This window comes from Giraffa tippelskirchi, chromosome 2 (assembly GCF_054371585.1).
Source record: "Giraffa tippelskirchi isolate mGirTip1 chromosome 2, T2T-mGirTip1v1.2.pri, whole genome shotgun sequence".
Taxonomy (NCBI): domain Eukaryota; kingdom Metazoa; phylum Chordata; class Mammalia; order Artiodactyla; family Giraffidae; genus Giraffa; species Giraffa tippelskirchi.
In genome coordinates, this window is record NC_137276.1 from 195360657 (window position 1) to 195383696 (window position 23040).

Genomic DNA, 23040 nt, shown 5'->3' on the forward strand with positions numbered 1-23040 from the left:
ATGTATTGACTACAGCGATAAACATAACTTCTCATCAGAAGTATAGGAGTTCCTATTTCCAGTAATCCTAATCTCTAAGAAAGGCAATGCACAGAATTGTGTTCCTTTCAATAGTTAACCAAACTCACCCCATGTGATGGATAGGAGATCCAGCCCAGCTCCCCTTGAATGGTTTTTGAATCCAGTAAATTGACTGAAAAAAAAAAACACAAGTACACAAACACGGTTAAAAGGAATGAATTCTATTTAACTCTGTCAAATTGATGTTGTCTGAAATGACATGTTCAAAAAACACGACTCTGCCCATTCTCATTATATGTGTATGATTAATATAAGGAGGGTATTACAAAGAAAAGAAATAATAGGGAAAGGTAAGGGACCAAAAGTTTCTGTGACTTTTTTTTTAAACTGTTTTTGTTTGTTTATAAATATATTATATTCAATATACTGACAGACAGAATAATTTCAGGTTTAAAGAGGACACTATAAAAATGCAAAGTAGGAAACATTAATGCAAACAAGAAATCAAAATAACTGCAAAGACCATTAAATGTGATAAATTGACATATGATTTCACTATAAGTTAGTTAAATATGATTTCACAGTGAAACATATTTTTTACATATTTGATATGGCATCTTCATACTGTCCCTGGCCAAATATATTATTTTGTAATGTGTATTTTTTAATACTGTATAAATTATGTACTTATACATAATGAATAAAATGCTTAGCTACCAGTTTGAGGCAAAACCAAAGTAAAAATATGTATTATAATCTCACCTGTGTAAATCTTTACTTATTTAAAGAAAGTATTGTTACCCAAAGGCTTAAATAATTTTGCTCAGAATTTTCTGCTAGTTATTAAGTCTGATAAATGATAAAATATAATAAGAATGTGGCTGCATTTTGAATATATTAAAACAGAAAAGCAAATTATTTATTTTAAGCCCAGAAAATATTAATTTGAAGTGGATTAAAATATAAAAAGATACTTTAATAACAAAGGGCTTGTGTTGATTGTCCACCTGTTAAATAGTGGAAACTATGGTTTTACCACATCCTTCTTCTAAATTAGAAAACAACCCCATAATTGATTAATTGAAGATGCAGAAGAAGTTGACATAAAATATGAAGGTATTATTAACATGAACTAGAGAAGGTGAATCAATAAATATAATAAGAAAGACTTATTTTGAAGGGTTCCATATATTCACAAGTCAAAACATAATGTTAATATAGGCAAAGTACATGTCCACATGCTGTCAATAAAGTGTTTCCTGATGCATGAAAAGCACCACCCTTTCTTGAATCATCCCATTTATTGTCTTACAAAGGAAACACTAAACTCATAAACTGTTAAGAAAAAGAATTATATGTCATTGATATTAGAATCCTGAATTTTCAAGCACTGATTTTAAAAGATATTTGGTTAGATGAAAAATATACAAGATGAGTATAAGAAAAGTTTCTAATTATTAAGTTAAAAAAGATAAAATTCTCAAAGTCAGATTCTCTAAGTTTTGCTAGTAAAAACAAAAAGAAAAACAAACAAAAAAAACCCCACAAAAAAACCCCCTATAAACTTAATCTATTGCACTGGAATTCCTTAATGATTAAACTTTTTTCCCCTCACAATAAATTAATCCCAGTGAGAAGTAATTATATTTAGGTAAAAGGAGAAGAAAGTTGTCACATAGATTGCATAGTGTAATTTCCATAATGAAATTATTTCCCCAGATATCAGTTTGGAAATTAACAGTATGCTTAATTATATTGAAGTTATCTCTGAAAAATGATTCTTTAAAAACATCTACTAGTTAATGTTACAAATAGTATTTCAGATTGAGCTCAGTTGCTCAGTCGTCTCCAACTCTTCAACTCCGTTGACTGTAGCCTGCCAGGCTCCTCTGTCCATGGGATTTCCCAGGCAAGAATACTGGAGTGGTTTGCCATTTCCTTCTCCAGGGGATCTTCCCTACCCAGGGCTCAAACCCATGTCTCTTATGTCCCCTGAATTGTCAGGCAGATTCTTTACGAGTGACACCTGGGAAGCCCAGAATTTCAGATTAAATCACGTTAAAGAATTTTTGAAAATATGAGAATACATCCTCACCTTTAAAGTATGTTACCAACATTCATTCTGATAAAGACACACCTACTTCAGTTGTTGGTTCTGTCAGTCATCAGGTGATTTCCCATCAGGTGACTTACACTCGGGGATTTGCATAGTAGAATCTGCAGGGCCAGTATTCATAAATCATTAAATCATATTTGTAATGTCTTTAGGGATTTAAATGATTCAATGTTTTTGTGTGTATGTAATAATTGAACATGTACTACATGATGAATATATGTCACTCTTCGTGCTAAGATGAATGGATGATTTAATTTCAATATTAATAACCAGAGGAAAAAAGTGTTTGAGGAAAGGAAAATGTGATTTAGTAAATTACCCATTGGAAGGTAGGTTGTTCGCTAAAGAACTATACCCTTAAGTTTTCTCTGATGATAATGATGAGGGGGGAAAGACTAGATTAACCACATTAGCATTTGGTTTCTACTCAAAGGAGAAAAGCTAAGCCAAAAAGAATTGTATTGCATTGTCAATTAAAATTAAGTGTGAGAGATTAATTAAATCTATTGCATTCACTCAGAAATTGAATTTTTAGTGCACTCTATTTAACTTGAATGAGGGAACACAAAATTAGCAGCATTACTCATGATTCTGATCCTCTGATCTATTAAACATAATAATGTCTGCACTGGTTATCTCACAATATTGCTATGATGATCAAATAATATAAATTTATTTAAAGCCACCTAAGATCTTAACATGGTATACAGATTCAATGTTCTTGTAAACTTAAAATATTAACTACCAACAGTTCCATTTTGTCTTCTGAACTGTATTGAAAATCAACCGTCAACATATAGCCTAATAGAGAAGAAAACTGGCATCAAAATTCTTTTCAAAAGCACTTATTTGGGGTTTATAAAGTGTCTTTTGTTTATAGATAAATAAGAACAACACAACCTAAGGATTCTAGCCACATTAAAGTAATGACTGTTAGACTGAAACTGGCCATGATATAAACCTCCAGTCTGCTGTGATCAGTTGTATAGCAATCTGAGTATAGCATAATTGAGACAAGAGAAAGTTAATGGAATTTGAAAGTCAACCTGCTGTGAGTAATGTCTCTGGATACACTGATCCAGAGACATCACTGTAACCTTGCAATACAATGTCTTAATCCTCACAGTGATACAGGCAAGAACATTAGTTACTAATGCTTTCCTCTTGCAAAAATGATGGAGACCTAATCACAGTCTAAGGGGTACTGTTTAAATGCCAGAGCAGATAGAATTGTGATGTACAAATATATTATAGTCTGAGTTTTAGTAACAATGCATACCATGAAAAGTTTATTTTAATTGCTGAAAAATTTGCATTTACAATTATCAATTTTAACAAAAAAGAATCCGGTAATTATGTTTAAGGGTAGGTGGGAATATATAGATAGACTAATTCTTTAATGACTGCCTCATGCCAGGTTATATGTCAAAGATACAAATGATCTCTTACCAGATTTCATATTCTAATAGTTTGATTTCCAAATAGTTTTGATTTGTAATAGAAAATATCTCAGTTCCTTAATTTTAAAATACTTTCTAGTCAAAGAGCTATGTAGCATACGTAAACTTCTAAAAGTGTTTGAAATTGGACACGTTTTGCAGTGTTGAGATATAAATAGAAAGCTTTTGGCAAAAAAAAACACTGTGAGAAGTCTGGTTGGATATTGTTCTCAATGTCTTTCACATGCTTTATTTACTGTCTAGTCTCACTGCTTTTAAATAGAAAAAAAAAAGTGTATAAATAGGTGAAGGGGTTTACAATCAGGAAAATAAGGGAATCCTAACTCAGTCTCCTTGAACTGGCTTTCAGGTGGGCACTAAGGTGAGATTTGCTGGTCAAAACAATGCGTGCTGTCTGTTAGGAATTAGAAAGAAGAGAATGAAGCAGTGACATATTTGATTTTCTTGGGCTCCAAAATCACTCTGGACGGTGACTGCAGCCATGAAATTAAAAGACAGTTGCTCCTTGGAAGGAAAGCTATGACAAACCTAGACATGGTATTAAAAAAACTTTGCTGACATCACTTTGCTGACACAGGTCCTTATGGTCAAAGCTATGGTTTTCCAGCAGTCATGTACAGATGTGCGAGTTGGACCATAAAGAAGGCTGAGTGCTGAAGAACTGATGGTTTCAAATTGTAGTGCTGGAGAAGACTCTTGAAAGTCTCGAGGACAGCAAGGAGATCAAACCAGTCAATCCTTAAGGAAATCAACCCTGAATATTCATTGGAAGGACTGCTGCTGAAGGTGAAGTTCCAATTTTTTGGCCACCTGATGTGTAGAGCCTACACAATGGAAAAGAACCTGACGCTGGGAAAGACTGAGGTGAAACAAGGGGATATGCAGCAGAAGATGAGATGGTTAGATAGCATCACCACTCAATGGACATGAATTTGAGCAAACTCTGGGAGATACTGGAGGACAGAGGAGGCTGGCATGGAGTGCTAGAGTCCATGAGGTCACAGAGTTGGACAGGACTTAGCAACTGAACAACAATGACAAGAATGAAGTAAAGGACTAAGAACAAAGTATAGGTTACAAAATATAGGGTAAACTGGCTCACCTAGAGCCAGACATCCTGGAGTGTGAAGTCAAGTGGGCCTTAAAGAGTATTACTATGAACAAAGCTAGTGGAGGTGATAGATTGTCAGCTGAGCAATTTCAAATCGTAAAAGATTATGCTGTTAAAGTGCTGCACTCAATATGTCAGCAAATTTGGATTTGGAAAACTCAGCAGTGGCCACAGGACAGGAAAAGGTCAGTTTTCATTCCAATCCCAAAGGAGGGTAATGCCAAAGAATATTCAAACTACTGTACGATTGCAGTCATTTCATAAGCTATAAAGGTTATGTTAAAAAACCTTCAAGCGAGGCTTCAGCAGTACATGAACTGAGAACTTCCAGATATACAAGCTGAGTTTAGAAAAGGCAGAAAAGCCAGAGATCAAATTGCCATAATTCGTTGGATCACAGAAAAAGCAAGGGAATTCCTGAAAAATATCTACTTCTGCTTCACTGACTACACTAAAGCCACTAACTGGATGGATCACAACAAACTGTGGAAAATTCTTAAAGAGATGGGAATAGCAGATCACCCTACCTATTTCCTGACAAATTTATATGTGAGTCAAGAAGCAACAGTTAGACTGGACATGGAACAACAGACTGGCTCAAAACTAGTAAAGGAGTATGATAAGGCAGTATATTGTCACCCTGTTTACTTAATTTATATGCAGAGCACATTACCAGAAATGCCAGACTGGGTAAATCACAGCTGGAATCAAGATTGCTGGGGGAATTATCAACAACTTCAGATATGCAGATGATACTGTAATAGCCGAAAGTAAAGAGCAACTAAAGAGCCTCTTGATGAAGGTGAAAGAGGAGTCGAAAAGCTGGCTTAGAACTCAGTATTCAAAAAACTAAGATCATGGCATCTAGTCTTATCACTTCATGGCAAATAGAAGGGGAAAAAGTGGAAACAGTGACAGTTTTCATTTTCTTGGTCTCCAAAATCACTGTGGATGGTGACTGTAGCCATAAAATTAAAAGACAATTGCTCCTTGGAAGGAAAGCTTTGACAAACCTGGAGGGCATATTAAACAGCAGAGACATCACTTCACTGGAAAAGGTCCGTATAGTCAAAGCTGTGATTTTTCCAGTAGTCATGTATGGATGTGAGAGTAGGACCATTAAGAAGGCTGAGCACCAAAGAATTGATGCTTTCGAACTATGGTGCTGGAAAAGACTCTTGAGAGTCCCTTGGACAACAAAGAGATCAAACCAGTCAATCCTAAACGAAATCAACCCTGAATATTCTTTGGAAGGACTGCCACTGAAGCTGAAGCTCCTATATTTTGGCCACCTGATGTGAAGAACTGACTCATTGGAAAAGAGCCTGATGCTGGGAAAGATTGAAGGCAAAAGAAGAAGAGGGCAGCAGAGGATAAGATGGTTAGATAGCATCACCAACTCAAGGGACATAATACTGAGTAAATTCCAGGAGCTAGTGAGCCTGTTGTGATGCAGTCTATGAGGTCACAGAGTCAGACAGGACTCAGCGACTGAACAACAAAAGCAAAACTGGCTTAGATTGGTTGTAAGTGCTTCTGGAAGGAAGGAAACCTTGCTTTCATTCCTACCACTGATCTTTACTATCACTATTCCTGGTTAAATTATGGATTTAAGATGCCCAGGAGGCTTGCTTACTCTTCTCTCCCCACCCTCTATTATAATGAAGTGAAGTGAAGTTGCTCAGTTGTGTCTGACTCTTTGCAACCCCATGGACTGTAGCCCACCAGGCTCCTCGGTCCATGGAATTCTCCAGGCAAGAATACTGGAGTGGCTTGCCATTTCCTTCTCCAGGGGATCTTCCCAACCCAGAGATCGAACCCGGGTCTCCTGCATTGTAGGCAGACACTTTACCATCTGAGCTACCAGGGAAGCCCGATGAAGAGATAGAATCAAATGTCTACTCCTTTGTTCACTGGCATTGTCAATGTCATAAAGAATTTTCTGTGTCAAGAATTTACACCACCTTCCCTTCTTACTACTAAGAATGTATTAACACTTTTTAAAGGACCCAGCCATTAAAATACATTTTTTCAAACAAATGTTTTCAGTAAGGACAGATGAAAAACTACAGCATAAATTTCTGGAGTTCTACTTTTAAAGAATCACTAACACACCAAGATTTTTTCAAGAGCATTTCAAAATTTTGATTCATAGTGGCTATCTATCTGCTCACTTAGAAAGGCTGAGTTCAACAAATATTCTCCTCTTACAAATTAAGTGCTGCTAATATACAGACAGTACAAAATAATTTGTAAAATTAAATATCACAATTTCTTACTGAAGTAGAAGAAACTTTCAATTATTTAATAACATATATATACATATATATATAAACACACACAAATATGCTTTGTGGTAATGCTATAGTTGCATTTTATGAAAACATTTAGAAATTTCAAAGTGAACAGTAGAGTTTAAGGGCCAAAGAATTTCAGACTTATAATTAATAATAGACATGTTTTCTGGTAAAATCTTTAGTTATAACGTACTTTTATAACCAGTTGCAAATAACTAGGAAATCACTATGGTAGAAAACAAAACCATCTTTGATTATGTCTTTTTACTAAAAAATGACTTTTTTTTTCCTGTTTATAGCATCACTGTAATTGTCTCAGCTACATTTCTTGTACACTATTTATCTCTATTATTTTCATCACTTTCTGTTATGATGAAAAGTATAGCTTTTCTCTAGGTTACAGATAGCAGGATAATACTTTAATCTGCTCCTACGTTATACTTATATGTTACAAATAGATGTAAATGATAAAGGAAGTAATAAATTTTGATCTCAGTGTTGTAATTCTCTATATATTACTCTGGTCAATCATAACATGGAATCAAGAAATCAAGATGTATTTTCTGACAGGAGTCTACCAAAGCTCAGCTTTTCATTTTTACTGTTCACATTTGGGTATGCCATTGAGAAGAAATTTAGAGGTCAGTTTTATTAATATACTTATCTATTGATATTTCAACATAACTTTTATCTACTAGGATTAATTATTCTTAGTTAACAGTTCTGGTGGACTTCCCATTTATATTTATTTCTACCTAAACATAATGAAAGGGCTTCCCTGACAGCTCAGTTTGTAGTCAGTCCACCTGCAATACAGGAGACCCTGGTTCGATTCCTGGGTTGGGAAGATTTGCTGGAGAAGGGAAAGGCTATCAACTCCAGTATTCTGGCTTGGAGAATTCCATGGACTGTATAGGCCATGGGGTTGCAAGAGAGTCGGATACAACTTAGCGACTTTCACTTTCACTTTCAAACATAATGAAAACATCTTTGAAATAGATCATTAGTATTCTATTTCACAGACCAAAAATTATAAAAATGTTTTAAAACTGTATATGAAGTCAACTATAATCTATTGTATGCAGATAAAACTTTCTATAATAATCTTAAATTTTACAGGCATTTTGTGTCATAGAAGTATTAATTTATGGTAATTTCTCTATTAGGGCTTCCCTGATAGCTCAGTTGGTAAAGAATCCACCTGGAATGCAGAAGATGCTGGTTCGATTCCTGGGTTGGGAAGATCCGCCAGAGAATGGATAGGCTTCTCTATTAAATAATTTCTCTATTAAATAACCAACTAAAATAATAACGTATATATATATTTTTAATTCTGTAGTGCTAGACATTTCTGTAAAAAACCTATTTGTCACATAGTATCTAATGACTTATTTATGGGATATAAGCAGATTTCTGGACAGGATGGTATACTATCAACTTTTCTAATTAGTTTTTCTTCTTAAACAATAATTTTGGATTAACTTCTATACAGGCAGGCTCCGATTAAAGAAGAAAATGTAATTAGCTGCCACACCTCAATCTTTGCCGACAGCAGGAAGAGTTTGTTGGAATGAAAGCATAGCCTCACAGTAAGATATCTGTGTTCTCATAACTAGAGCAGCTCCAGGAAATAACAGAAACACGGACCAAAATGCCACTTGAAACTCAGATACATTTGTAAATGTTAACTCTATGCTGTTTTTAAAGTGTTAGAATTTTCTTTTTTTTTTTCTTTTTAATCGTAAAAGTCTGAAGGTCACTCTGATGCCAATACTATTATGGAGAAAACAGCTATTAAAATATCCCTTGGGAATGTGTTCTTATAACAAAATAATTCTCTCACATAAATGAGTGGGGATGTTCTACCATCAGTGAAGTATTACTACATTAACAGCCTCAGCTTTGATAGCAGTCCCTAGAATCACAGGTCTCTTTGTTTCTGTGCATTGTCAACCTATATTATGAATCATTTAGACAAGTGAAATGTGTTTCCTAAAATGTATGATACTAAAAGTAGAACATTAATGATTATGTAAACATTGTACTTTTGCAACACATTTTAGTTTTTTAAAATGTTCCAGAACTAACAGAAAAACCTGTTTATTTCTAATTTAAAAGGATTTTTTAAACAGATTAAAAAGTTAAAATACATCACTCAATTTGAAATTATATAAAATCATTAGGGCAAATCTGTACTCAAACTTTAGCACATATATTTGCCATCATACCACAAATTCAGCTGTCTTGGTAGATATTTTCTTATTATATCACTTGATTACTAAACTTTGATTAGTAAATGTTAGCTCTGTTTAGTCAGGGTTTGAACAAAGGCTATGAAAATGTAATATAATAAGCAAATGGCCTGAAAAACAATTATAATTAGTAGTTATTTTCAACAGAAAAATGTGCCTGGAAGCCCCTTGGATATAAGGGTTCAAATTTTAACATAAGGAACATAAAATATTGTGATGAAATAAAATTTCAATTTAAAAACATTCTTTGGATCTTTATATACCACAAAACTTATTTTAATTTTAAAAGAAACCCAATCCAGAATAAATTGTTTAAATTTCTGGAAAAAAATCAGGATATAACTTTGACATCATATTCTATAGGATTACTAAATCTCAACTTGTTATCCTACATCATGACTGTTGAATAGACATACATACACACACAAACACACAACACTTCAAGGTATAAATATATGTCTCTATAAAACCCCATAAAGGATCCAGTGAAGTGCCACGTGCCTGTCACTCTAATTCAAAACTCTAGGCCTTTATTTTGCATATTAGGAGCATAGTGTCAATGGAAAGCATCAAACAATTAGATCAGGAAACTAGCATGATTAGGTCACTGTGCTAGAGATGGTCAGGAAACTTCATTCATCACTGCAGGAGAATGTAGCATGCAGACAAACCTTGGTGTGCTTCTTCTTGGTAGTGTAGTCATAATATGAATAGAGCCAATAGAAGCTTCTATTTGGAGATGGTCTTTTTCATATTCAATCATGTGCCTTTCCAAAACACACACGTATGTATATGGATGTGTTCACACAGAATTTACACTGAGCTTAGATATGTGCTTACTGAAATAGCTATTTCTGAATGTTCAGTTCTTTCAAAAGTGTGTTTTACTTGTATATGTATTTATTATGCATTCATGCAAATTATTTTTAGTTTTCTAACTCTAAATGGTAAAAAAAATAAGATCTGGGTTATAGTCATCCCTACCGCATGAAATTGACTATGCCAAAGCCTTTGACTGTATGGATCACAATAAACTGTGGAAAATTCTGAAAGAGATGGGAAAACCAGACCACCTGACCAGCCTCTTGAGAAACCTGTATATAGGTCAGGAAGCAACAGTTAGAACTGGACATGGAACAGACTGGTTCCAAATAGGAAAAAGAGTACGTCAAGGCTATATATTGTCACCCTGCTTATTTAACTTATATGCAGAGTACATCATGAGAAACTCTGGGCTGGAAGAAGCACAAGCTGGAACCAAGATTGCCGGGAGAAATATCAATAACCTCAGATATGCGGATGACACCACCCTTATGGCAGAAAGTGAAGAAGAACTAAAGAGCCTCTTGATGAAAGTGAAAGAGGAGAGTGAAAAAGTTGGCTTAAAGCTCAACATTCAGAAAACTAAGATCATGGCATCTGGTCCCATCACTTCATGGGAAATGGATGGGGAACCAGTGGAAACAGTGGCTGACTTTATTTTTGGGGGCTCCAAAATCACTGCTGATGGTGATTGCAGCCATGAAATTAAAGACATTTACTCCTTGAAAGGGAAGTTATGACCGACCTAGCTAGCATATTAAAAAGCAGAGACATTACTTCGCCAACAAAGGTCCATCTAGTCAAGGCTATGGTTTTTCCAGTAGTCATGTATGGATGTGAGAGTTGGACTGTGAAGAAAGCTGAGTACCGAAGAATTGATGCTATTGAACTGTGGTGTTGGACAAGACTCTTGAGAGTCCCTTGGACTGCAAGAAGATCCAACCAGTCCATCCTAAAGGAGATAAGCCCTGGGTGTTTATTGGAAGGACTGATGTTGAAGCTGAAACTCCAATCTTTGGCCACCTCATGTGAAGAGTTGACTCATTGGAAAAGACCCTGATGCTGGGAAGGACTGGGGGCATGAGGAGAAGGGGACAACAGAGGATGAGATGGCTGGATGGCATCACCAACTCAATGGACATGAGTTTGGGTAAACTCTGGGAGTTGGTGATGGACAGGGAGGCCTGGCGTGCTCTGATTCATGGGGTTGCAAAGTGTCGGACACGACTGAGTGACTGAACTGAACTGAACTGAACCACATGAAATTAGGCAAGTAATTTAATCTACTCCCTTTGTTTTTATTAACATATTGTTCTTATTTTTAACTTTCTTTAAAAAACTTAAAAAAAAAAAAAGTCTTCCCTTTTACTCCCAGGACTCTGCTTTAGGTAGCTAGTTTACTTTAAAGATTCATATTGCATTTTTACAACTTTTATACCTATGTTAGAAGTTTTTATGTAAGTATTCATTTTGTAGTCATTTGTGCCAACTAAGTTATTATCTTCAAGGCCATTCAACATACCACTACTGATAACCTTCTTTTCCAAAATCCAGTAACTAAACATCAGGTATTCACTACTTGGTTAATAAATGAATGCAAAAAACAAACTATTTTGGTACGAAAGATGAGTTAATTTTTTCCTTAATTTTTTCTTAATTAATTTCAATGGTTTTTAAATGTATGCCTTTGAATTTAAATGTAGAGTTCTACTGTTTTCACTAGGGCCAGGGTTGTAAACCTTAGTTTCCAAAGGATCACCTTTGGAAAGGAAAATATAAATGGATACTAATTTAATATATTTTTAGATTTTTTCTTCTTTAATAGTATATATACTGTTAAAAGATATTAAAACATTTAGAATTAATTTGGACATCACTTATAAGCAGAAGTAAGAAAAATTGTCCTCTTCAATGTATAAATGTTTAAGGAAAAAAAGCAGTTTTACCTAAAAACAATAGATAAATCATCATTGTAAGCATAGATTAATCTAACTTGTTCAGTTGGATGAAATATATATAATTACACTTGGAAATATTTTTTTGTTAAATAAAAAGGACTATCAAATCATTATAATTTCACATCAGAAATGTCAAAAACATCATAATAAAATCTCTGAATTTATCTTTCTTGATTTAATGTAAATGAGTACTAACTTATTTGTGGTAAACTAGATAGTAAAACTAAACCAAGAGAAAAATACTATTCTCTTTTATTCTGCCTCTTTAAAAATATTTTCAAGATTTGGCACTGGCTATAATATTTGATGGAGTTTATATATTTAATAAAAGAATAACAACCCAGTTTAACTTCTATTTATAGTTTCTGTGATGATGCCAGTTCTTTTCATTCTGTCAAAAAACGAAACATACCATAACTAGCTTTGGCATATTGAAGGGGAAAATAAAAATTTGGATATAACTGCAGCTTTATGTCATTTTTGAATATTATCAGTGACCAAGGGTCCAGTTGGGGAAAATTAACAAGATTAGACAGTGAGAAATAAACAAATGATTGCTTTTATTTTTTTCTCATCACCAATCTGTAATTCAGGAAAACAGTATTTTACTTCATTTTCATTTCAAAAGGTAAATATTCATCCCTAAAATTTTGTGCACAGTGTGGGAATGATTCAGTTTTGTAAGAAGACAATACTGCTGGTCACATACATGCACACACACACAGGGCTGCTCATAGACTTCCTCAGAGTGTTCTGTTAACCAGAGGATTATTCAAACAATCTACAAGGAAATGATTGCAAATCAGCTTCCCAGCCTAATTTCTTCTCAGTGTGAAGACTACTACCATATAAAATTTAAAAATTTATCTGTCTAAAATCTATAGAATTTTATTAATTGCTAAATTACGTTTGAAAATAGGGGAATGAAGTATATGTTAACTACTAAGAAGCTGTTCTCTGTTTCTCTTACTCATCTTGAAGTGGAAAATATCTAAATTTCATATTGATTAAAACCAACTAACTTTATCACTGGCAAAAAGTAAACAGTCTCATTTTTCATCAAGGAAGGGGTGGGGGTTGGGGAATGGGTATTATTTCTTTTTTTACAAAAAAAGTTTATTGATCCATCTTTATTATTTAAAAGACAATAAATTAACCTCCCCTTAATGACTATATAGAAAATTCAAGATGTAACAATTTTGATATTGATTAGACTTATCAGCAATAAAATTAATCCAGGCTTCTCCTTTTGCTTCAGTCCACATCACATAATCTGTCAAGAATTTTTGTCTTAAAATGAGAGGCAACTCAGTTTGGAGACTTTGAAGTCACATTTACATTCTCTTGATTTGAGAGAGCTCTCCAAAATCATATGTGAACTATAACACTAAATAGCAGGGAAAGTAGTTGGTGATTCTAATCCTTCAGAAGTGAGAAAACAAAAGTTTGCTGTTAAGCCTTTGCTCACAGGAAAATGTGCCAATAGCTTGAGTGGTTAGAAAACTCATTGGGAACCTAAAGGGTAACAGGTTTGAAAACTTTTTTATTTCACATTACAGTGAAGAAAGCAAGATACTGAAAGCAGCTTTCTGATGTGAAAGCCTGATGTCATCAATATGCTATTTTTGCTCTTTGCCAGGTTAACAGAATTTATTGCAGCAATTAATGCAAAACATATGTGCTGAGATACCCACACGAAAAATATAATTGCCCCCAACTTAATTTGCTACCTTTCAAAACTCTTGTTTAGCTACCTTTTCTCAATGTCTCCACTTAAATACAGTACAAGTGTTTTTATAAAAGAGGAGATAAATCTTTATAATTTACTTTCTCATCTTAAGTAATTTATAAATTAACTTTTATATACGGGAAAGTTTCCACAGAAATTGAAGTCTACTTTTTAGGCCAAGTTCCACTTCCACCCATTACTGACCTTTATGACAATTACAGTAGTCAATCCAAGCTTCATTTTTATAAAATTAAAAAAAAATCACATCCAAGTTACAGTGACAATTGCCTCACACTCTCTGTGTATGGAATTCTTGACAAGAATCTTTCCAGTGTAAGCAGAGTTTGAGTGTCAGGAAAGGAAGACAGAGGAGGACTGTGTGAAGAAAACACATCACAGATCACATCACATCTCCTATTCCTGGGTCCACATCAAATTCTCTTTATTTTCTTAGTGAGTCCCTAACTCTTCCAGATGATCATAATTTATGAGGGTAAACACAGCAGATTCAAAGTACTCTTTGAAGTACTTTCCTGAAAGTACTTATTAAAAAAGTACTTTGAAGTCTAAATTTTCACTCCAATACTCTGAGTATTTCTAAGTTTTACCTGCAAGTCCCAAGACAAATTAGCATCCTCAGTAGAATTAAGATTGAGAAACTAGAGCTTTTCCTAAATAGAAGGATATCTCCTTAATTTACAGGCATTTGTGTACAGGAGAAAAATATAAGGTTAAAATCAGAAGACAGACAGGAGAGGGCCTGACTCAGTTCCTACTTTATTATGATGAGTTTATTTAATTTCCTCAGTTGTAAAATGGGAGACTCACAATACCTTCTTTAGAGGTGCTTTAAGATTAAATGAGGTTCAGTGAGTACTGAATGATAATGTAAGGGAAAAATCTCTCCAGCCAGTGGAACTCTGTGTGTTTTCTGATTAGGGGACATTACACTGAGGCCATTATTTAGTTTTGGTATACCCTGGATTTTCAACAATTCTATCTTTTATGAAAATACACTAAAGTTCTGAAGACCATACAAACTTTAGCATCATCCCCACTACTAACCTACCTCGGTAACACTGCTCCCAGAAACCCTTTCTGGCCCTTTCCGGGGTTACTCCCCAAATCGGAAGAGTGGGAAATCCTGTTATAATTTTTAAATAGTGTCAATCAAACAGGGGGGCCCTAGGAGAAAACAGACAACTTTTGATTGTGCACGAGGGTGGGGATAGGGTCTGTGAACATACCCTTTAGCGCTGAGGGGCCTTAACAGGTGGCATTAATAGGTGGTTTTAAAGAAAACTGGGGAAAAATAAATTCATTTTCGTCTAGAGACTAAAGGACAGGTCTTTTGAAAAATTCAAAAATTCAACAAATAGCGAAGTGGTCGGGAAAGAGAGCAGCAAGCAGGACAGTGGAAGTCTTAGGCTCGTCCCAAGAGAACGGGCCTGGTCTCCCAACTCTGCAGGGAGCGCTGAGAACCCTGGAGAACTGAGTCCTCCTCCTGCACCTGTCACTTGGCAGGCCGGGAATTTAGGAAGGGGACTGCGCTACGTTGAAAAGGCTGACAACGATGAGGTGAGGAGGGCTGAGGGTAAAGGGGGCGACAGAGACTTCGGGTCAAAGTCTGTGGTTAAACTCAGGACTTGCCTGGCCCGTCCCAGGAGCTCCCGCGCTCCCCAGGTGAGAGGAGTCCAGGTGGTGAGGTGGGCGCCGCCTCTCCGAGCGCTGGCAGCCCGGCGGCCGCAAGCAGAGGGCGCACGTTTGCCTCTCGCCCGCCCCGCCTCCGCCCGGCGCTCGTTTCCGCGGAACTTGGCGCCCTCGCGCTCGCCCGGCTCCAGTCTCCGCCCCGGCCGCGAGCGCCCGGCGCCCGGTGCCCGCCTCCTGGGTGAAGCCAGCCCCCGCGGGGGCTCCGCGCGTACCCGCTGTCCGCCGCCTCCCGGAGGGCGCGCCTGCTCGCCGCGCTCGGGCCGCGCGCTTTGGCCTCCTGGCGCGGAGATGGCTCGGGCACAAAGAACCCACCAAACCCCGAGAGCTGAACTGGGGGACGTGGCCCCGGAGTTGGGATTTTCTGATCCGATCTTGAATCCGATGCGGAGTGAAAAGTAGTGAATTGTTGGGAGACTCCGTTTTCCCGCCGCACCGAAGAGCCTGGTCGCGGCGGCGGAGCATAATTTGAGGTTAAGATGCCGTGGTGGTGGGTGTGGTGGCCTCGAGTGCCTCTGTTCATCTCTCTGTCGCCACACCCCTGTCCCTCCCAGTAAAGCGCTGTTTCGTGCTAAAATTTCTCAGGGCATACCTGGAAGTTTAATCAGTGCTGCATTTTTAAATGTGGGAGGTGTGATGCGAAGGAAAAGAAGCGCCTTCATTCCCTTCTGTGGCCACCCCAGTTCATGGCTAAGGTTATTCACCACAGTTTGTTTGTACAGTGTTGCCACTTGTTTCCCTCCTGTTTCCTTGCCTATTATTCTGACTTCATCATGTTGGTTTGGATTATGTGGATTTTCACCCTCTGCTTTGACTGGAACAGCAGGACATGGTTTAGAAAATGAAGGGAGGGAGGGGGTTCCCCACTCAGGGCTTCCAGTTTAATAACATCACTCCAAGCTGGAGGCTTTATTTGCTGAACTGGTTTTGATTCCATCCATCCTCCACATGCATTGGCCCAAGCTTCCAAAGGGGGTTTGGCTTACACTTTCAAAACTTTCCTAGATAAAATATTTTCTTCAGGGGTAAAATCAAAAGTCTGTAAACTTGAGAGGAGAAACAAAAGCACACAACTCCCCTCACCAGCACCCCGCCCCCCCACACACACCCTTTTTCGTGTATGTGTAGTTTTTAGAGATTTAATAAAAAACCGATTAGCCAGATGCTTGAGGCGATATTTTTCTTTAAAGCAAAAGATGTATTATCGTTGGTTTTAGAACCTTTGCGTTTCTCTACCTCTCCATCTTTTTAATCGACTTTTTCTTTTCTTTTCTTCTTGCAAAGGCTTTTTTTCTCTTTGTAATCCACCCCACCCACCCACGCCCTCTTTTTTTTTTATTTCACAGAAAGCTGGTAGGGAGCAAACTAAAAAGTGTTGACTTTCAGACTTGAGTTTCCAGGAGAAAAGCTTCTGCCAGATTCCAAGAACTACCTGATTCTAGGGAGCTGGTAACAGACCCAGGGAGTGAAATCCCAGTGTGTACATGTTCCCACACCCTGATTCGCAGAAGTGTCTGCCTAGATTGATTTCTGGCTTGGAATCCTTTGCATTTTATAAATGTCCAACAATGCTTCTATTTCTAAAGTCATTGAAGAAAAATTAAGGTCTTCAAATTTCTTAGAAATAAATTCTGTACTCTGGTTTTCAGTATACTTGGATGAATAATAAAATGAACGTTTTACACCACCAGTCATCCCTTTATTTGAAAAATCTGTGGAAAGCTAGTTGTGCACTGATAAAAGCCCTGCTCTGACCCTCCCTGGTGATAAAATCCAGATCTCTGAAAACAGAACAAAAAAGGGGACACCTGCATCTGTTTTTCTAAATCTTTTATCAAACAGGAATTAAAAGAATAGGTTTATTAAAAGTTTTAAAGACAAATGTGCATTAAAAAGTAAAATTGAGAATCTTGGCAGAAAATGATTTGCAAAACTTAGTGGTTTTTCAAGAAATACATATTCACCTTCCATCTAGTAGTTATGCCATACAAAATCATTGGAAAATGACTAAAATCAAAGGTAACCCACATCACAGATTTCTCAGTAAGTAAATGTCTGTAAGAACTTATCGAGTTTTGATGATTTGTGGAAAGTTTTATTAATATTTTCTTGAAGATTTTATGACTTGGAAAATGTAACTCTCAAGAACAGTTCTTGCTGTTTCCATTTGTGTTGAAGTTAGTAAATCAAACATACTGTGGAAATATGTTTTGCCTTTAAAAATCCTTTGCATATGTAACTAATTATTTGATATTTAAAAATTACATATATTTTATTTCAGAAAAATTCCAGAGTTTCAGAAACAATTTTAACATTTAGGGATCTTCATGAAGAGAGTTATTTTGAGAAACTATCAACAGTGAAAGACTCTTAAAGAACATATCAAAATTTGAATATTAAAATATGGATAATATATGGACATAATAAAGAATCTTATTAAATCTTTAAGGACAATGAGTTTTTTTACAAGTCAAGGTGAAACTACTGAATTGTTTATACAAGCAAAAAGTAAACCAAAATTAAACTTAAGCAATAAAAGTCTTCACATGAAACTCTCTGAACTGACTACACAGTGTAAAAAATACATTTATGTTCTGATTGTGCACAACATTTTGTTTAAAATGTTTATGTTAATTTTAAGTTCTTTTCATTGTAGCTTCCAGTTACTAGCATTGCATGGGAAAGGCAACTTTATATAAAATGCCACCATAATCTTACATGGGGTAATGGTGTTTTATTATTTGTAGTTTCCATTTTATGGTTCTAGTTGCTTCTGAGTTATAAGTGTATTCAATTGACTTTATATCTTGAATTGGGCAGAAGAATGATATTAACTACAACATCAATAAAAAAGTATAAAATTGAAACTGTTGATAGTTACAATGAAGCTGGTTTGTATTTGTAAGTCTATTAGTTATTGCCAGAATATTTACTATTTAAGAGTTTTTAATTGCTTGTTTATGACAAGGGCAAGAATGGTGTGATATATAAGGGTGAGGAGAATGGAGCATCAAAGTGGACATTTCCCCACTTGAATTATTATTATCAATATTAGTCTTTAGGAAGATATAGATTCAGAATGAATTAATTTCATGATAGATTTTGAGAGGTTACAAGAAGTTTCTTTCCGGCACAATCAAAATATTATCGTAGCAATTCAGGTTGTCAGTAAAAGCTTAAACAAATTTGCTGATAATCCTGTTAATGACCTAGGTCAAGTGTTAACTGTTGTGGGTTATAAAATAGTGAAATTAAGGTTTCTCCTACCTCCAGGCAAATAGCACAGTTATAACTGTTAGGGGGAAGTAGGGGCAAGCTATTAGGTGAGCTATTAAATTACAAAACAGTATAATGCATTCAATTATTTAGTCTAGAATGATAAAATGCCATTAAAAGCAAATGTAAGCCCTCTTCTTAAAACTATAAAGATGATATGATAGCTTAGTTTTCTATAAATATTTCAGTCACAGTGTATTATTATTTGAGGATAAGTGTTTATACATGAAAATGATGCCAGTTCATACTAATTTTTAAAAAGGGAAAAATCTATTATTTAAATGTATATTGTCTCCATTATTTGCCTAATATTCAAAGGGAAACATAGTGTTCATCTCTAAGTTTTACTTTTAAACAATCACATAGTATTCTTCAGTAGTTAGGTGACTTATGTCCAGTGAAATACATTTCATACAAACAGTATCCCAACACTCCAATAAAAGTCTCCCAAAATAAGTAGTATATAAATATGCAGATTGAATTTTATTGACTTTTATTTTGAAAACTGATTTTCAATGTAAAGAGCTCTATAGGTGAATGGTAATTAACTTATAAACACTGTTAGATAGTAAAATGTATTATGTACTGAAAAGTGTATTATGTACTAAAGAATAAGCAGTGAATTATGCCTCAGAAGCCTTCAAATGTAGAAAAGTGTGTAAAGAAATTACTTTATCCATTGCTAAAAGATATTGAACAAGTAATAGTCAATTCTTTATATCAAGCTTTAAACTTTTCATAAAGTTATTTTTGTTTATCATTATCACCATCCATCTAATAGGAACAAGGAGAAAATATATAAACTTCTCTAACAACACATAGTATAACAATCCTGTTTTGTCATGAAAAGTAGTAGATTTCCCATTGGAAGTCTTTTCTTGGTGTGTTATGTAAACAGATCTGAAAAAATTTTAATAAAGTTCCATGCAGCTTTTGTAAAGTTTCTGTGTAAGCATATAGGTCAATTCTTGATTTAAGTGATCATCAAAATTATAAATAATCATCAAGGAGGAGACCAGTCATAGAAAGTATCATCTGGAATCTTCTTGATAGCATATTAGAAAGTTATCTGTAACTGGATTTAAAAAAGGAAAGCTCATATTAAACGTTTTTCTAAGCTTTTTTCCTCTTATCATGGACTAATGGCATTTCAAAATTGATATTTGGTTATCAAATCTCAAGTCTTAGAAAAAAGTCACACAATGGCATATTTCCTAGCAATGAACTCAATGGCTTGGATCTTGTTCTCTTAGAGTTCTATCATGACCAACTTCATAATAGATTGCAGAATAAATTCTAGTAAATTTTACTAGTAAATTTTCTGTAGTATGGAAATATAATTTGAGCATAGTATTTTAAATGCAACCTAGTATTTTGTATTTCAGTTTTCAAAATTAATATCAGAAAGCTGTATTAATGAGATTCATTCTATCATTATTCCTTCTACCCAACATATGCATTTTCAGAAGCATTGCTTTTTATTCAAATGACATTGTTAGAAGAATTACATGAAAATCTTAGAGCATACTTGGATTTTTCACTTTTCATGTTGTTCAAATCTACAACTAAGTCCCAAGCTATTGTATTCAATTTAATATTTAAAATATTACTCAAATATTATCCAAGTTAAATCATTCATTTTAAAATTTATTTCAAACCTTTCCTTTGTGACCTCAGAAAAGAAAGAGACACTACTATAGAACATGACCTGGAAAGAATAATCCCATAAACAATGGATAGATAAACTTTTGCCCAAGCAAATTAAATGTAATCATGTCAGTTTTCCGAATATATTTACCTTTTTATATTTATACTGTTAATGTGTATCTGCTTGTATAATAATATGCACTATATACCCAAATATACACAAAGTGTGGCTTAAAAGCAACTTGTACTTGATAATTCTTGCTTCATTAAATTAATGCTCATGAATTTTATATAAATGTCAATGAGTTTAAAGGGCCCTTTTTCCCTTTTGCAATTTATTGAAAGGTTATGTTTTGCACAAAAAAATAATGACTCTCAGCTATATCCCTGTGCATTATTAATTCACTAAAATCCATTATCTAAATAGTTTATAAATATTCCATCTGGAGAAATACAATTTATCATAGCAATATGGGAATAATATTACTGTTTGTCTAGCTATTATCAATACTTTAATATTTTCAAAGGAACAAAAAGAATAAACACTAATTTTAAGTTACTGATACATTACTCATTATACAAATAACTACCCTTGCCTTTCATTCATAAAAAAATAATTGCCCATTACTTTCAAATAAACATTTTAATTTGATTTGTGAAAAAATATCACTTGAAGGTAAGATAATTTCTTGATCCTTCTATGTTAGAATTTTTAATTCCCCTATAAAAAAGACAAAAAGTTTAATGAAATCTGCCAAGTTGATAAAAGCAGTCACTAAGGAAAGAATGAAATTAAACTGCTCTATTAGCACTGAAAGTAGGTCATCAAATATGAGAGGCAGTTTTCATATTTAATTAAAAAGTTGCTAAATATTCTTGAGTTTTTACTTGTTTTCTAAAAAATGATATATACAATATACAATGGTGCTGTCTTGCCAATATGTTTTTAGTGAGTGATACAATATGTAATGTAGAATTTGCACATCAATTGCTCAGTTTTGCTGAATTGTGAAATAAATTACTAAATGTTATTGTTATAAATTCAAAATGATTAAGAGGAAATTGAAATTGTAAGTGTTGCTTGAAAGCAATCAATTATTCAGAAAAGTTTGTCTTAAGAGTTAGCAATCATATTCACAAATCATTAGGAATAGATCACAAAAGGTATACAGGGAAAAGGAAATGCGTCTGTTAAGCACGCAATCTTATAGTAAACATTATTGTCCTTAATATTAGGTTTGCACTTTAATTCATTGAAAAGGAATGAATGCCCATTAGGAGGAAAATAAATAACCCAACATTAAGGAAATACCATTTGCTGCATATGAACATTCTTCCTCAATTTGCTGTTCAGTTATTTACTACACCTACCCAGGAGATTTTCACTGTTCATTAAATATAATCTCCTATTCGCAGATAAGCCCTTAAACAAAGAAAATCCAGTCTAACCTTATTGTAATTCCTGCAAATATTACTTATGTTAATGTGGCATATGCTGCTCATTAGAACCTGTACCACAGAGCAAACCACCGCCTGGCGGGATACACATCACTTCAATACAGCAGTTACAACATAAATACACACACACACACACACACATACCCGCACACACAGCCGCGCTTCAACAAACTCCGATTTGCCTTTAGCCCATTCATAAATGCCATGATCCTAAGTAGGAACAACCTGTCATTACCTTTAAACATATTAAAGAATCTAGAGAGGAGGGCAGAATATTCTTTTAAACTTCTCAGAGTACTACTACATGGTCACAATTAGGAAATAAAATACTGCCATGGCTATTTGGCAATTAACATAGTGGACTGTAAAACTGGAGGATTTTTCTCTTTCTGCTTATAACGGGCAAACAAGGTAATTACTTGAATTGGTATCAGATTCAAAACACATTTTAGATCTAAGCAATCCAAAATTATCTCTAAAAGTGCTTTAGAAGATAGCCGAAAATAAAAGCACCTCCTTAGTTTACTCTGAGAGCAAAGTGCTTTATTCAGAGGCACCTCGGCGACCTGAAAACGCTTCGGTGAGAACGTGCCTGGAAAAGCGTTAGCCCCTCGGGGCAGGGCTGTGAGCGCCGCGGTACCTGGCTTACCTTCATTGGAAGGTTGGAGAGTCAGTTCCCCGAAGCCCTTGAGAGCAGAGCAGCTGAGAAGAAGGAGGATGGAGAGGTGACAATCCATGTTGCTGGTGCAGAGGGCAGTGAGAGGAGCATATCTCCATGAAGCATGCCACTGATGTGAGGGGGGAGCGCTCTGATTGCTGGAGAAGTTACCATGCTCCGCTCGCAGGCTGATGTCAAGTTTGACACTGGAGATAAGGAGGAGTCTGGCTGCCGTTCCGCGAACCTCACTCAGAGACTTCCCTGGGTCCTAGTGCCGTCGGAAGCGACGCTGAAGAAGGACAGGACCACGCGCGCGGGCCCAACAGACAGCGCTGAAGCACAGGGCTGGGGAGGAAGGGGGTGGGGGTCGGCCGCCTCACCGAAGGCGCAGGAAACCCAGAAGTTATGATGGTACGGTGGTGGAGAGTAGTGATGGGCACAGAAAAACACCCCCCCCCCTTTATTTTCAATGGAAAGCAGCTATTTTATTGTTTGCGATACACGCTCTTGTAGGTTAATTCCCTGAAG

General features: G+C 35.5%; 1 protein-coding gene across 21 annotated transcripts in view; it reads right to left on the bottom strand.

Moving 5' to 3' along the window:
- Positions 1 to 22819, bottom strand: part of EPHA3 (EPH receptor A3) — a 393120-nt gene extending 370301 nt beyond the window's left edge. For 4 of the 21 annotated variants that reach the window (XM_081547776.1, XM_081547792.1, XM_081547743.1 and 1 more), the window contains exons 1-3: positions 22504 to 22761; positions 2117 to 2238; positions 129 to 193 (exon numbers count right to left, since the gene is read on the bottom strand). In XM_081547776.1, coding sequence (XP_081403902.1) covers positions 129 to 193; positions 2117 to 2138 — 87 coding nt within the window. In that variant the 5' untranslated portion in view covers positions 2139 to 2238; positions 22504 to 22761. Of the gene's footprint in view, positions 1 to 128; positions 194 to 2116; positions 2239 to 3586; positions 6740 to 15416; positions 15574 to 22503 lie in introns of those variants that run through there. The other 17 variants (XM_081547775.1, XM_081547781.1, XM_081547734.1 and 14 more) reach the window with 5 other exon arrangements.
- Positions 22820 to 23040: the final 221 nt, after the last annotated feature.